General features: G+C 41.4%; 1 protein-coding gene across 7 annotated transcripts; it reads left to right on the top strand.

Annotated features, from left to right (window-relative positions):
- Positions 1-10,008: 10,008 nt before the first annotated feature.
- On the top strand, positions 10,009-13,068 carry LOC120976567 (uncharacterized). 7 transcript variants are annotated; one of them, XM_073510196.1, is made up of 10 exons: positions 10,009-10,420; positions 10,539-10,606; positions 10,737-10,769; positions 10,850-10,929; positions 11,080-11,133; positions 11,214-11,286; positions 11,360-11,434; positions 11,931-11,974; positions 12,194-12,320; positions 12,742-13,068. In XM_073510196.1, exons 1-6 carry the CDS (start codon positions 10,402-10,404, stop codon positions 11,254-11,256), a joined length of 297 nt encoding a protein of 98 aa, XP_073366297.1. In that variant the 5' UTR covers positions 10,009-10,401; the 3' UTR covers positions 11,257-11,286; positions 11,360-11,434; positions 11,931-11,974; positions 12,194-12,320; positions 12,742-13,068. The 7 variants fall into 7 exon arrangements, with proteins under 7 accessions (XP_073366297.1, XP_073366298.1, XP_073366296.1 ...); XM_073510197.1 differs by having other exon boundaries at positions 11,874-11,974; XM_073510192.1 differs by having other exon boundaries at positions 10,027-10,420; positions 10,533-10,606.
- Positions 13,069-14,173: the final 1,105 nt, after the last annotated feature.

Below are 14,173 nucleotides of genomic sequence, written 5' to 3'. Positions count from 1 at the left end.
TAGCAGTTGAGTTGTCAATTCAAACACACCTGGAAAACTTAATATTTGTAGCAAAGTAGTATGGAAGTAACGGTAACGGTGGCAAAGGTAACAGTAGCAGCTTTGTAGTAATTGTAACAGTGACAACGGCAAAGTAACTAAGCAAAGATCAATATGTGAAAAGCTCGTAGGCATTGGACCAGTGATGGATAATTATGTCGGATGCGATTCCTCATGCAATAGTTATAACATAGGGTGACACGGAACTAGTTCCAGTTCATCAATGTAATGTAGGCATGTATTCCAAATATAGTCATACGTGCTTATGGAAAAGAACTTGCATGACATCTTTTTTCCTACCCTCCCATGGCAGCGGGGTCCTCTTGGAAACTAAGGGATATTAAGGCCTCCTTTTAATAGAGTACCGGACCAAAGCATTAACACTTAGTGAATACAGGAACTCCTCAAACTATGGTCATCACCGGGAGTGGTCCCGATTATTGTCACTTCGGGGTTACCGGATCATAACACATAGTAGGTGAATATTGACTTGCAAGATAGGATCAAGAACTCACATATATTCATGAAAACATAATAGGTTCAGATCTGAAATCATGGCACTCGGGCCCTAGTGAAAAGCATTAAGCATAGCAAAGTCATAGCAACATCAATCTCAGAACATAATGGATACTAGGGATCAAACCCTAACAAAACTAACTTGATTACATGATAAATCTCATCCAACCCATCACCGTCCAGCAAGCCTACGATGGAATTACTCACGCACGGCGGTGAGCATCATGAAATTGCTGATGAAGGTTGATGATGACGACAGCGACGGATTCCCCTCTCCGGAGCCCCGAACGGACTCTAGATCAGCCCTCCCGAGAGAGATTAGGGCTTGGCGGCAGCTCCGTATCGTAAAACGCGATGAATCTTTCTCTCCAATTTTTTTCTCCCCAAACGTGAATATATAGAGTTGGAGTTGAGGTCGGTGGAGCCTCAGGGGGCCCACGAGGCAGGGGGCGCGCTCCAGTGGGTGGGCGCGCCCTCCACCCTCGTGGACAGGGTGTGGGCCCCCTGGTGTTGATTCTTTCGCTAGTATTTTTTATATATTCCAAAAATATTCTCCGTGAAGTTTCAGGTCATTCCGAGAACTTTTATTTCTGCACAAAAATAACACCATAGCAATTCTGTTGAAAACAGCGTCAGTCCAGATTAGTTCCATTCAAATCATGCAAGTTAGAGTCCAAAACAAGGGCAAAAGTGTTTGGAAAAGTAGATACGTTGGAGACGTATCAACTCCCCCAAGCTTAAACCTTTGCTTGTCCTCAAGCAATTCAGTTGACAAACTGAAAGTGATAAAGAAAAACTTTTACAAACTCTATTTGCTCTTGTTGTTGTAAATATGTAAAGCCAGCATTCAAGTTTTCAGCAAAGATTATGAACCAACCATATTCACAATAACACTTAGGTCTCATGTTTACTCATATCAATGGCACAATCAACTAGCGAGCAATAATAATAAATCTCGGATGACAACACTTTCTCAAAACAATCATAATATGATATAACAAGATGGTATCTCGCTAGCCCTTTCTGAGATCGCAAAACATAAATGCAGAGCACCTCTGAAGATCAAGGACTGGCTAAACATTGTAATTCATGGTAAAAGAGATCCAGTCATAGTCATACTCAATGTAAACTAATAGTAATGCATGCAAATGATAGCGGTGCTCTCCAACTGGTGCTTTTTAATAAGAGGGTGATGACTCAACATAAAAGTAAATAGATATGCCCTTCGCAGAGGGAAGCAGGGATTTGTATAGGTGCCAGAGCTCAAGTTTTGAAACAGAGATAAATAATATTTTGAGTGGCATACTTTCATTGTCAACATAACAACCAAGAGATCTCGATATCTTCCATGCTACACACATTATTGGCGGTTCCCAAACAGAATGGTAAAGTGTATACTCCCCCACCACCAACAAGCATCAATCCATGGTTTGCCCGAAACAACGGGTGCCTCCAACTAACAACAGTCCTGGGGGAGTTTTGTTTGCAATTATTTTGATTTGATTTGAGCATGGGACTGGGCATCCCGGTGACCGACCATTTTCTCGTGAGTGAGGAGCGGAGTCCACTCCTCGTGAGAATAACCCACCTAGCATGGAAGATACAGACATCCCTAGTTGGTACATGAGCTATTCGAGCATACAAAACAGAATTTCATTTGAAGGTTTAGAGTTTGGCACATACAAATTTACTTGGAACGGCAGGTAGATACCGCATATAGGAAGGTATGGTGGACTCATATGGAATAACTTTGGGGTTTATGGAAGTGGATGCACAAGCAGTATTCCCGCTTAGTACAAGTGAAGGCTAGAAAGAGACTAGGAAGCGACCAACTAGAGAGCGACAACAGCCATGAACATGCATTAAAATTAATCAACACTGAATTCAAGCATGAGTAGGATATAATTCACCATGAACATAAATATCGTTGAGGCTATGTTGATTTTGTTTCAACTACATGCGTGAACATGTGCCAAGTCAAGCCACTCGAATCGTTCAAAGGAGGATACCACCCTATCATACCACATCACAACCATTTTAATAGCATGTTCGCACGCAAGGTAAAACATTATAAACTCCGAGCTAATTAAGCATGGAATGAGCAACTATAATCTCTAATTGTCATTGCAAACATGTTTCATTCATAATAGGCTGAATCAGGAATGATGAACTAATCATATTTATAAAAACAAGATGGTCGAGTTCATACCAGCTTTTCTCATCTCAATCAGTCCATCATATATCGTCATTATTGCCTTTCACTTGCACGACCGAACGGTGTGGATAATAATAATAGTGCACGTGCAATTGGATTAAGCTAGAATCTGCAAGCATTTAATACACGGGAGAAGACAAGGTAACATGGGATCTTTGTTAAATCAACAATAATGCATATAAGAGCCACTTAACATTTTCATCATGGTCTTCTCCTCTCGACCCCCAAAGAAAAGAAATAAAACTATTTACACGGGAAAGCTTCCAACAAGCAAAAGAAGAACGAGAAATCTTTTTGGGTTTTCTTTTAATTATACTACTACAGGCATGGAAAGTAAACTAGCTAAAAGCTATAACTAATTTTTTGGTTTTTTCTTAAGGTTTTTCAAACACACAAGAAGAAAACTTAAAAACAAAATAAACTAGCATGGATAGTACAATGAAAAAGTATGAGCACCGACAACTGGCATGAGTGTGTGAACATGAATGCAATGTCGGTGAGAAATACGTACTCCCCCAAGCTTAGGCTTTTGGCCTAAGTTGGTCTATGGCCACGGCTGGCCTGGCGGATATCCGAAGTTGTAACTTGGGTCGTACTGAGATGCAACGGCTATTGCCTGACGAGCTACAGCTTGGAGGCAAGCTGCCTCCGTCCTCCTCTCATACTCGTTCGCCTCCTCCCTGGTTATAACATATCTCCTTTTTGCCTAAAAGTCAAAGAAAGTAGGAGCAGGGAGAGCAACATGGACAGTGCGACATCTGTCAAAAATTAGTCGGTATTGGAGGAATTGTTCATTCCTCTCAACAAACTGATGACGAACCATAGCATTATAATCTAGATAAGCAGGAGGCAATTCCATATCATTTTCATGTATGGGTATCTCAAGATAATAGCTACACGGGTTGCATAAATTCCACCAAATAAGTCTCCACTTAAACTATTAAGTTGCAATCTTCGTGCAACGATGGCCCCCGAGTTATATTGTTTATAACCTAATACCGCACTCTTGAGGACACTAAGATCTGGAACGCACATGTGGCAAGCCTCATCTTTACCGTTAATGCATCTACCCACGAAGAGAGCAAAATAATGTATGGCAGGAAAATGAATGCTCCCTATGGTAGCTTGTGTGATTTCTCTAGATTCCCCCACAGTGATACTAGCAAGAAAATCTTTATATTCAGATTTACGCGGTTCACTAACATTGCCCCACTGCGGGAGTTTACAAGCAACATTAAAATCTTCTAGGTCCATAGTATATGATTTATCATAAAGATCAAATAGAACAATGTGAGAATTGCGCGAGGATGTAAATTTAAACCTTCTCACAAAGGAATCAGTTAGGTAACGGTATTGCGGGCACTTATCTGACACGAAGCCTTCAAGGTCAGCATTACGCACATACGCGTCAAATTCATCCTTGATACCTGCTCCGACCATAAACTCCTCTGATGGCCATTCACAAGGCCGCACTTGAGCTTCCCTTGGTAGTTCATAGTCCGGCTCACGTATCGCGAGCCTAGGTACCTGCTTTCTTGAGGAACCACCTTCGTACATTTTCCTAAACATATTTCTTCCTCTGAAAAAATTCTGAAATTTTTAGTAACCCAAAATAAAAGTGAACCAAACTCAACAAGATTAAAAACAACTACTCCCACAAGTGCCTAGAGACTATATCATGCATTAAAACTACTTTGGACCAAATAAATTTGACATGCAAGCTCAAGAACAGGGTCACCTAAGTGGCAAAAATTTGCAATAACTAAAGCACCAGAACAAAAACTAATTGGACCATTGGAGGAGTCACATACCGAAGAACAATCCCCCAAAGCAGTTTTGTGAATGGAGCTTTGAGCAAGGAGATCGAAAATCGCAGCAAGATGAGCTAGAACACGGGTTTGAGCTAGGGGATGATTTTTTCTGGAGGAAGAAGAAGTGTGTGGGTGCTAGAATAAGTGGAGGGGGGCCACATGGGGCCCACGAGGTAGGGGGTGCGCCCTGGACCCTCGTGGCCAGGTGGTGGCTCCCCCTGGTGTGCTCTCAGTGCCAGATATTCTTAAATATTCTACAAAAAATCATATTTCATTTTCGGGACATTTGGAGAACTTTTATTTTCGCGGTATTTTTTTATTGCAAGGATAATTCAGAAAACAGACAGAAAATACTATTCTTGCTTTATTTAATCTAAGTAACAGAAAGTAGAAGGAGGGTACAAAGAGTCGTGTTTTCTAACTTCATCCATCTTGTGCTCATCAAAAGGAATCCACTAACAAGGTTGATCAAGTCTTGTTAACAAACTCTTTACGAATTGCATGAAACTGGAGAATTTTCGAATAACACTAAGTTACCTCAACGGGGATATGCACGTCCCCAATAATAAGAATATCATATTTCTTCTTGACAATAGGAAGAGGAAATTCAAAACCTCCAATAATAATCGTTGAAAATTTTCCAATAAAATTGATACTATGGACTTGAGGTTGTTTCCTCGGAAAGTGTACTGTATGCTCATTACCATTAACAGGAAAAGTGACATTGCCTTTGTTGCAATCAATAACATCCCCTGCAGTATTGAAAAAGGGTCTACCAAGGATAATCGACATACTATCGTCCTCGGGAATATCAAGAATAACAAAGTCCGTTAAGATAGTAACGTTTGCAACCACAACAGGCACATCCTCACAAATACCGACAGGTATAGCAGTTGATTTATCGGCCATTTGCAAAGATATTTCAGTAGGTGTCAACTTATTCAAATCAAGTCTACGATATAAAGAGAGAGGCATAACACTAACACCGGCTCCAAGATCACATAAAGCAGTTTTAACATAGTTTCTTTTAATGGAGCATGGTATAGTTAGTACTCCTGGATCTCCAAGTTTCTTTGGTATTCCACCCTTAAAAGTATAATTAGCAAGCATGGTGGAAATTTCAGCTTTCGGTATCTTTTCTTTATTTGTAACAATATCTTTCATGTACTTAGCATAAGGATTCATTTTAAGCATATCAGTCAAATGCATACGCAAAAAGATAGGTCTAATCATTTCAGCAAAGCGCTCAAAATCCTCGTCATCCTTTTTCTTGGATGGTTTAGGAGGAAAAGGCATGGGTTTCTGAACCCATGGTTCTCTTTCTTTACCGTGCTTCCTGGCAACGAAGTCTCTCTTATCATAACGTTGATTCTTTGATTGTGGGTTATCAAGATCAACAGCAGGTTCAATCTCTACATCATTGTTATTGCTAGGTTGAGCATCATCATTAATATATCACTAGGTTCATGTTCATTACCAAGTTGTGTTTCAGCATCAGAACTAGAAATATCATTGGGATTCTCAGGTGTGTCAGCAACAGGTTCACTAGAAGCATGCAAAGTCCTATCATTTTTCTTTTTCTTTTTCTTCTTCTTAGAAGAACTAGGTGCATCAACATTAGTTCTATGAGAATCTTGCTCGACTCTCTTAGGGTGGCCCTTAGGATACAAAGGTTCCTGAGTCATTTTACCCCCTCTAGTCATAACTCTAACAACATTATCACTTTTCTTATTATTTAATTCATTGAGCAAATCATTCTGAGCTTTAAGCACTTGTTCTACTTGAGTGGTAACCATAGAAGCATGTTTACTAATAAGTTTAAGTTCACCTTTAACTCTAGACATATAATCACTCATGTGTTCAATCATATAAGCATTACGTTTCAATTGTCTACCAACATAAGCATTGAAATTTTCTTGTTTAACAATAAAATTATCAAACTCACCCAAGCATTGGCTAGCAGACTTATAACAAGGAATATCACCTTCATCAAATCTATGGAGAGAATTTACCTTTACTACCTGTGTCGGGTTATCAAGACCATGCATTTCTTCAATAGGTGGTAAATTCTTAACATCTTCAGCTTTAATACCTTTTTCTTTCATAGATTTCTTTGCCTCTTGCATATCTTCAGGACTGAGAAATAGAATACCCCTTTTCTTCGGAGTTGGTTTAGGAGTTGGTTCAGGAAGTGTCCATTTATTATCATTACTCAACATATTATTTAATAGCAATTCAGCTTGATCCACAGTTCTTTCCCTGAAAACACAACTAGCACAACTATCCAGGTGGTCTCTGGAAGCGTCGGTTAGTCCATTATAAAAGATATCAAGTATTTCATTTTTCTTGAGAGGATGATCAGGCAAAGCATTAAGTAATCAGAGAAGCCTCCCCCAAGCTTGTGGGAGAATCTCTTCTTCAATTTGCACAAAATTATATATTTCCCTTAAGGCAGCTTGTTTCTTATGAGTGGGGAAATATTTAGCAGAGAAGTAATAAATCATATCCTGGGGACTACGCACACAACCAGGATCAAGAGAATTAAACCATGCTTTAGCATCACCCTTTAATGAGAATGGAAATAACTTAAGGATATAGTAGTAACGAATTTTTTCCTCATTAGTAAATAGGGTGGCTATATCATTCAATTTAGTAAGATGTGCCACAAAAGTTTCAGATTCATAGCCATAAAAAGGATCAGATTCAACCAAAGTAATTAACTCAGGGTCGATAGAGAAATCATAATCCTTATCAGAAATACAGATAGGTGAAGTAGCAAAAGCAGGGTCATATTTCATTCTAGCGTTTAAAGACTTTTCTTTCATCTTAGCTAACAGTTTCTTAAGATCATATCTATCTTTGCAAGCAAAAAAGTCTCTAGCAGTTTCTTCATCCATAACATAACCCACAGGCACATCAGGTAATTCATATCTAGGGGGAGAATCTTCATCATCACTTTCATCAGTATTATTAGTCTCAATAATTTCATTCTCTCTAACCCTAGCAAGTTGTTCATCAAGAAATTCACCTAGTGGCACAGTATTATCAAGCATAGAAGTAGTTTCATCATAAGTATCATGCAAAGCAGAAGTGGCATCATCAATAACATGCGACATATCAGAATCAATAGCAGGAGTAGGTGTCGCAAGTTTACTCATAACAGAAGGTGAATCAAGTGCAAAGCTAGATGGCAGATTTTTACCTCCCCTCGTAGTTGAGGGATAAATCTTGGTTTTTTCATCTTTCAAGTTCCTCATTGTGATCAATCGATATAAATCCAAAGTGACTCAAAGAATAGAGCTATGCTCCCCGGCAACGGCGCCTGAAAATAGTCTTGATAACCCACAAGTATAGGGGATCACAACAGTTTTCGAGGGTAGAGTATTCAACCCAAATTTATTGATTCGACACAAGGGGAGCCAAAGAATATTCTCAAGTATTAGCATTTGAGTTGTCAATTCAACCACACCTGGAAAACTTAATATCTGCAGCAAAGTATTTATTAGCAAAGTAGTATGGAAGTAAAGGTAACAGTGGCAAAGGTAACAGTAGCAGCTTTGTAGTAATTATAACAGTGGCAACGGCAAAGTAACTAAGCAAAGATCAATATGTGAAAAGCTCGTAGGCATTGGATCAGTGATGGATAATTATGTCAGATGCGATTCCTCATACAACAGTTATAACATAGGGTGACACAGAACTAGCTCCAATTCATCAATGTAATGTAGGCATGTATTCCGAATATAGTCATACGTGCTTATGGAAAAGAACTTGCATGACATCTTTTGTCCTACCCTCCCATGGTTGCGGGGTCCTATTGGAAACTAAGGGATATTAAGGCCTCCTTTTAATAGAGTACTGGACCAAAGCATTAACACTTAGTGAATACATGAACTCCTCAAACTACGATTATCATCAGGAGTGGTCCCGATTATTGTCACTTCGGGGTTACCGGATCATAACACATAGTAGGTGACTATTGACTTGCAAGATAGGATCAAGAACTCACATATATTCATGAAAACATAATAGGTTCAGATCTGAAATCATGGCACTCGGGCCCTAGTGACAAGCATTAAGCATAGCAAAGTCATAGCAACATCAATCTCAGAACATAATGGATACTAGGGATCAAACCCTAACAAAACTAACTCGATTACACGATAAATCTCATCCAACCCATCACCGTCCAGCAAGCCTATGATGGAATTACTCACGCACGGCGGTGCGCATCATGATATTGGTGATGAAGGAAGGTTGATGATGACGACGACGATGGACTCCCCTCTCCGGAGCCCCGAACGGACTCCAGATCAGCCCTCCCGAGAGAGATTAGGGCTTGGCGGCGGCTCTGTGTCGTAAAACGCGATGAATCCTTCTCTTCGATTTTTTTCTCCTCGAACGTGAATATATAGAGTTGGAGTTGAGGTCGGTGGAGCCTCGGGGGCCCACGAGGCAGGGGGCGCGCCCCGGGGGATGGACGCGCCCTCCACCCTCGTGGACAGGGTGTGGGCCCCCTGGTGCTGATTCTTTTGCCAGTATTTTTTATATATTCCAAAAATATTCTCCGTGAAGTTTCATGTCATTCCGAGAACTTTTATTTCTGCACAAAAATAACACCATGGCAACTCTGCTGAAAATAGCGTCAGCCCGGGTTAGTTCTGATCAAATCATGGAAGTTAGAGTCCAAAACAAGGGCAAAAGTGTTTGGAAAAGTAGATACGTTGGAGACGTATTAGTAGCCACCTTGTTGACATATTGATCATGCGGAGACCACGCAGAGCAGGACTAGGGGTGCTATCTCCTAGGAGAGCCCCGAACCTGGGTAAGATGCGTCGGCATACATGTTTATGCCTCATCCCGTTTTCAGGCACCGGCGACGTACTTTTGTCCCCCACCATGATAAGCCATCCTTTGGCATATGTCGCACGACACCCCCGACACTGAAGGAAATATGCCCTAGAGGCAATAATAAAGTTGTTATTTTATATTTCCTCGTATCATGATAAATGTTTATTATTCATGCTAGAATTGTATTAACCGGAAATTTGAACATGTGTGGATACATAGATAAAACACCGTGTTCCTAGTAAGCCTCTACTAGGGAAAAACTTATAGACAGACGCTTACTAGTAGCGCGCTATATTGCCCCGCGCTACTGCTACTTACTACTAGCGCGTTACCAAAAACACGCTACTAGTAAATATCTCTAACCGTGCCTCCCAAACAGACCATAGTAATAGCGCGGGTTCTAAAACCTGCGCTACTACTATGTGGATAGCTGTAGCGCAGGTGAGACCACCGCGCTACTAGTATATGCCCGCCCCCACCCCACCAACTGTCCCACCCCCACCGTCCACCCGCGCCCCCGTTTATCTCAAAAAAATAAAAATAAAAATCACCCAAAACCCGATCCAGATCCCCTCCACCGCGGGCCACCCACCCACCGCGGACGGCGATCTCTCATCCACAGCCGCACCCACCGCCGACGCCGACGCCCCCATCCTCTCCCCCCTCCTTCTCTCCCTGGCGGCGGCCACATCGGGGGCTCCTGGATCCGCGCCGCCGTCGAGCTGGGCCGCCAAGGTCAGCTCCTTCCCCACAACCACCGTCGCCGCAGGGAGGAGGTGATTGACGGGGCAGCCACCATCGAGCTCACCCCGTCTACTTCTTCTCGGGACGCCGCGCTCCTTCTCCGCAACCACCGCCGCCGCCGCTGCAGGGAGACGAGGATTGACGGGGTCGCCACCATGCAACCTCCCCCGCGTACCTCTTCTCGGGACTCCCCCTCCATGGAGCTCCGACCCCACCGCCGCCTCCATGGATGGACCATCTCAAGGTCTCCTCCCTCTCCCTCTCTCTCGGTTTCCATGTTGTCCGCATATTTATTGTTTCCAGGCATTAGTGTATTTTAAAAGATGCTGATGCAAAAATAATACGTATTTCACAAGTTACAGTTATACATGGAGATCTAAGTGCCTTTCAGGAGGAAATACAATCAGTTCACCATGTTGTCCGCACTCTGGTAAGTAGTGGAGTAATACCTTTCAGGCTTGCACTGCACACACTTCTATTTTTGTGTTCAATATAATCTCTTCCCCTTAGAGTAGGACTTCTAGTAGTAAGTACAAACTAAATCTCTTACTGTTTTGCAGGAAACAAAGCTTGGACGCCTTGCATATACTCAAGTAAGTAGAAATTCCTAGCCCACAGTTTGTTTTTCTATAGAGATTATGTGTTGCTAACCCTTTTGACTGAAATATCTTAGGATCACACAACACGAGGAATACATGAGTTATGTGAGTTCAGTAAAAGATTGGATCGGAGTCCAAAGCCGATACTCTTAAGGCATGTTCGGAGAATATCTCGTACCTTATTCGCTATAGTGTGCTTGCTTTATTGTGGCTATTATCATGATGCGTCTATGGCATGAGGCTTGTTGGTTCGAATGTCATGTTCTCTGTGAATCCTAATCTCGTAAACAAAATCATTTTTCAGGTCACAGCATCAACTCCTCTCCCTGCAATCGAGTCTTCAGAAGGAATTACCAGGGTAACTTCATTCACCCCTTTTTCCAGTTTCAATGTAGTTTTGATCTTCACAGGCTGACCTTTTTCTCTTTCTTACTACAGACCGCTTCTTTGCCGTCAGGTTCGGAACCCGTGTCTCCTGTAGCTCAATCACCTTAGAGCAGATCCACCTAAGGTCAGTTTTATTTTAATATTTTTACAACACATTTGGCCTGGTCTATTGCGTCTAATATTTTAATTTTGTATAGGTTGTCCGTTCGTCTACAGCCATATCAGCATCAGGACTGAGTATGCTAGCTGGAACTACATCAATACCTAAAAGGGTAAGAGCATCTCTTTGCATTTTGTTTGTTAATCTTCTTATGGTCTGTTGACACTTTCCACTTGAAGAAGATGGTGCGATCTGCCTAATGATTGTTGTACAGGGTGATTTGACACGCCGCCTGAAAGTACTAGTTGTGAATATTGGATATCTGTAGCATTACATTTTGAACCTTAATTTTGGTCTGCTAACTCTAGCTTGCTTTTCCATGTTCATCAGAATGTGGTTTATTTTTGTAATAAAAAACATGTCGCTCCTTGAGTGACAGCTTTTATGGGCTGTAGAAAAGAATGACTTTAAAGAAAATGTACTTTGTGGATGTTCTATATGTCATGGAACTTTGACCCTGCCATTTTTTTGACATGGTATCTTGGAGTGTCTATTTTGTACATATAATATATTGTACGATTCTATAGCTGTTATTAGTAATTCTGTTATAGAGTATCTTGGTGTATTCGACGGCGGTTTTTGAAATCCTATTGAGAATATTTTTCAAGGAACTCGAGGCGAATGTCTTGGTTTCGAAGAAGCAGAAAGTGAAGTAAGTTGTCTAACCATTTGATCTGTCTTGGTTTGCTTGACTCTAATTGTGTAGCTTTTGCATCAATTCATTTGGATCCAATGTTGCCTCGTGTAAAGAATAAACCATGTATCTTGCTTCAGCTTTTATTTTTGAACTAGGACAAAATATTCTAAGAGAACTTCCACATTCACTCATGGCAATGTATGATAACAAAGTATGTTGTATCATTGGTTTCAGACATCTGGACGAGAAGAAAAAGAAGTGCAAGGCTGGTAAGGTCGAGACTCATCTTGAATTCCCTGGACGTAAAAAGGTTAAATTTGGTGAAGTTGTCGAAGCTCCACCAAAGTTATCATTCCCAAAGGTGCCTTCTCTACTCAAAACCTTTTATGTTATTAGATTTGGTCGGATTCATATGAAGGGTTGACTGAACTTTTGAAGGAAGCCCCATATACTTCAGTGCTTGTATGTTTGTCTTAGATTCTTATGGTCCGATCTTTGCCAATATGAATTTGACTGCTGGCATTTGTTGTTACCAAATAGATCACTTTTCAGCCATTTAGAAATGAGAAGTTGACTTCTTGTAAATGTGAATTTGGTGTACAGGATTTGACAACAAAAAATAATGTTATATGATGAATGAATGATATTTTTAACAACCAAAGTGATGTTTGACTGTTAATGTTAGCTTTCTTATTCTTGCAGCACACTGTTAATAGTACTATTTCGTTGAACTGCTGCAATTTGCGTACTAACAAGTTTTCACTTTCCCGACGTGGGCGCAGAGGTGATCGACGCTGACAAGCGCGGCCCGGTGGCGCTGTGCTCTTCAACCACTCAGAGGCGGACTTCGCCGTGAAGCCCGGTGGCCACGTCGCACAGATGATCGTCCAGGTGATTTCGACGCCGGAAGTCGCTGATGTGGAGGACCTCGACGCCACCGTCCGCGAGAGGGAGGATTCGTGTCCAGCGGCGTCTGAACTCCTAGCCTTGTAGATACATCTAGAGAGGTGGTCTGTTTAGGTTGGTGGCCACTAGGGAAGGTAACCCACCTTAAAATGATGGACGTATTACCATTCATGAGTACTACATCTAATTTTTATTTTTTTTAATTCCTAAATTGTTAGTAGTAGCGTGGGTCAAAAGTGAGGGCTACTAGTAGTTAGGTTAGTACTAGCGTGGGTTTTAGGTTAGTAGTAGCGCGGGTGCACACGCGCTACTACTAACTTTTTAGCTGTAGCGTGGGGTAAAAAACGTGCTACTGCTAAAAATTAGCTGTAGCGCCATAGCAGTAGCGCGAGAACCCATGCTACTGGTATGCAAAAAAACCACGCTACTGGTAGTGTTTTTCCTAGTAGTGTTAATCAAAGATGGTTAAGTTTCCTAACCATAGACATGTGTTGTCATTTGATGAACGAGATCACATCATTAGAAGAATGACGTGATGGACAAGACCCAGCCGTTAGCTTAGCATGTTGATCGTTCAGTTTTATTGCTATTGCTTTTTCATGTCATATACATATTCTTTTGACTATGAGATTATGCAACTTCCGGATATCGGAGGAATACCTTGTGTGCTATCAAACGTCACAACGTAACTGGGTGATTATAAAGATGCTCTACAGGTATCTCCGAAGGTGTTTGTTGGGTTGGCATAGATAAAGATTAGGATTTGTCACTCCGAGTATCGGAGAGGTATCTCTGGGCCTTCTCGGTAATGCACATCATCATAAGCCTTGCAAGCAATGTGAATAATGAGTTAGTTGCGGGATGATGCATCACGGAACGAGTAAAGAGACTTGCTGATAACAAGATTGAACTAGGTATGAAGATACCGACGATCGAATCTTGGGCAAGTAACATACCGATGACAAAGGGAATAACCTATGTTGTCATTACGGTTTGACCGACAAAGATCTTCGTAGAATATGCAGGAACCAATATGAGCATCCAGGTTCCGCTATTGGTTATTGATCGAAGAGGTGTCTCGGTCATGTCTACATAGTTCTCGAACCCGTAGGGTCCACACGCTTAACGTTCAATGACGATTTTGTATTATATGAGTTATGTGATTTGGTGACTGTCGGTGTCAAAACTGGCATATCTCGGGTAGGGGGTCCCGAACTGTGCGTCTAAGGATCGAAGGAAACAGGAGGCAGGGGACACGATGTTTACCCTACTTCCTGCTTGATTGCCTTTGATGAGTATAGGGGTTAC

This window comes from Aegilops tauschii, chromosome 3 (genome assembly GCF_002575655.3).
Source record: "Aegilops tauschii subsp. strangulata cultivar AL8/78 chromosome 3, Aet v6.0, whole genome shotgun sequence".
NCBI classification, from domain to species: Eukaryota; Viridiplantae; Streptophyta; class Magnoliopsida; order Poales; family Poaceae; genus Aegilops; species Aegilops tauschii.
Note: the sequence above shows the minus strand (reverse complement) of the source record. Positions and strands in the feature narration are given on the sequence as shown.

What these genes read in the sequence shown, in the direction of transcription:
- LOC120976567 (XM_073510194.1), top strand. An exon ending in ACCATGTTGTCCGCACTCTG is followed by an intron (nt 10,607 to 10,736) that starts GTAAGTAGTGGA and finishes ACTGTTTTGCAG; the next exon opens with GAAACAAAGCTTGGACGCCT. An exon ending in CTTCAGAAGGAATTACCAGG is followed by an intron (nt 11,134 to 11,213) that starts GTAACTTCATTC and finishes TTCTTACTACAG; the next exon opens with ACCGCTTCTTTGCCGTCAGG.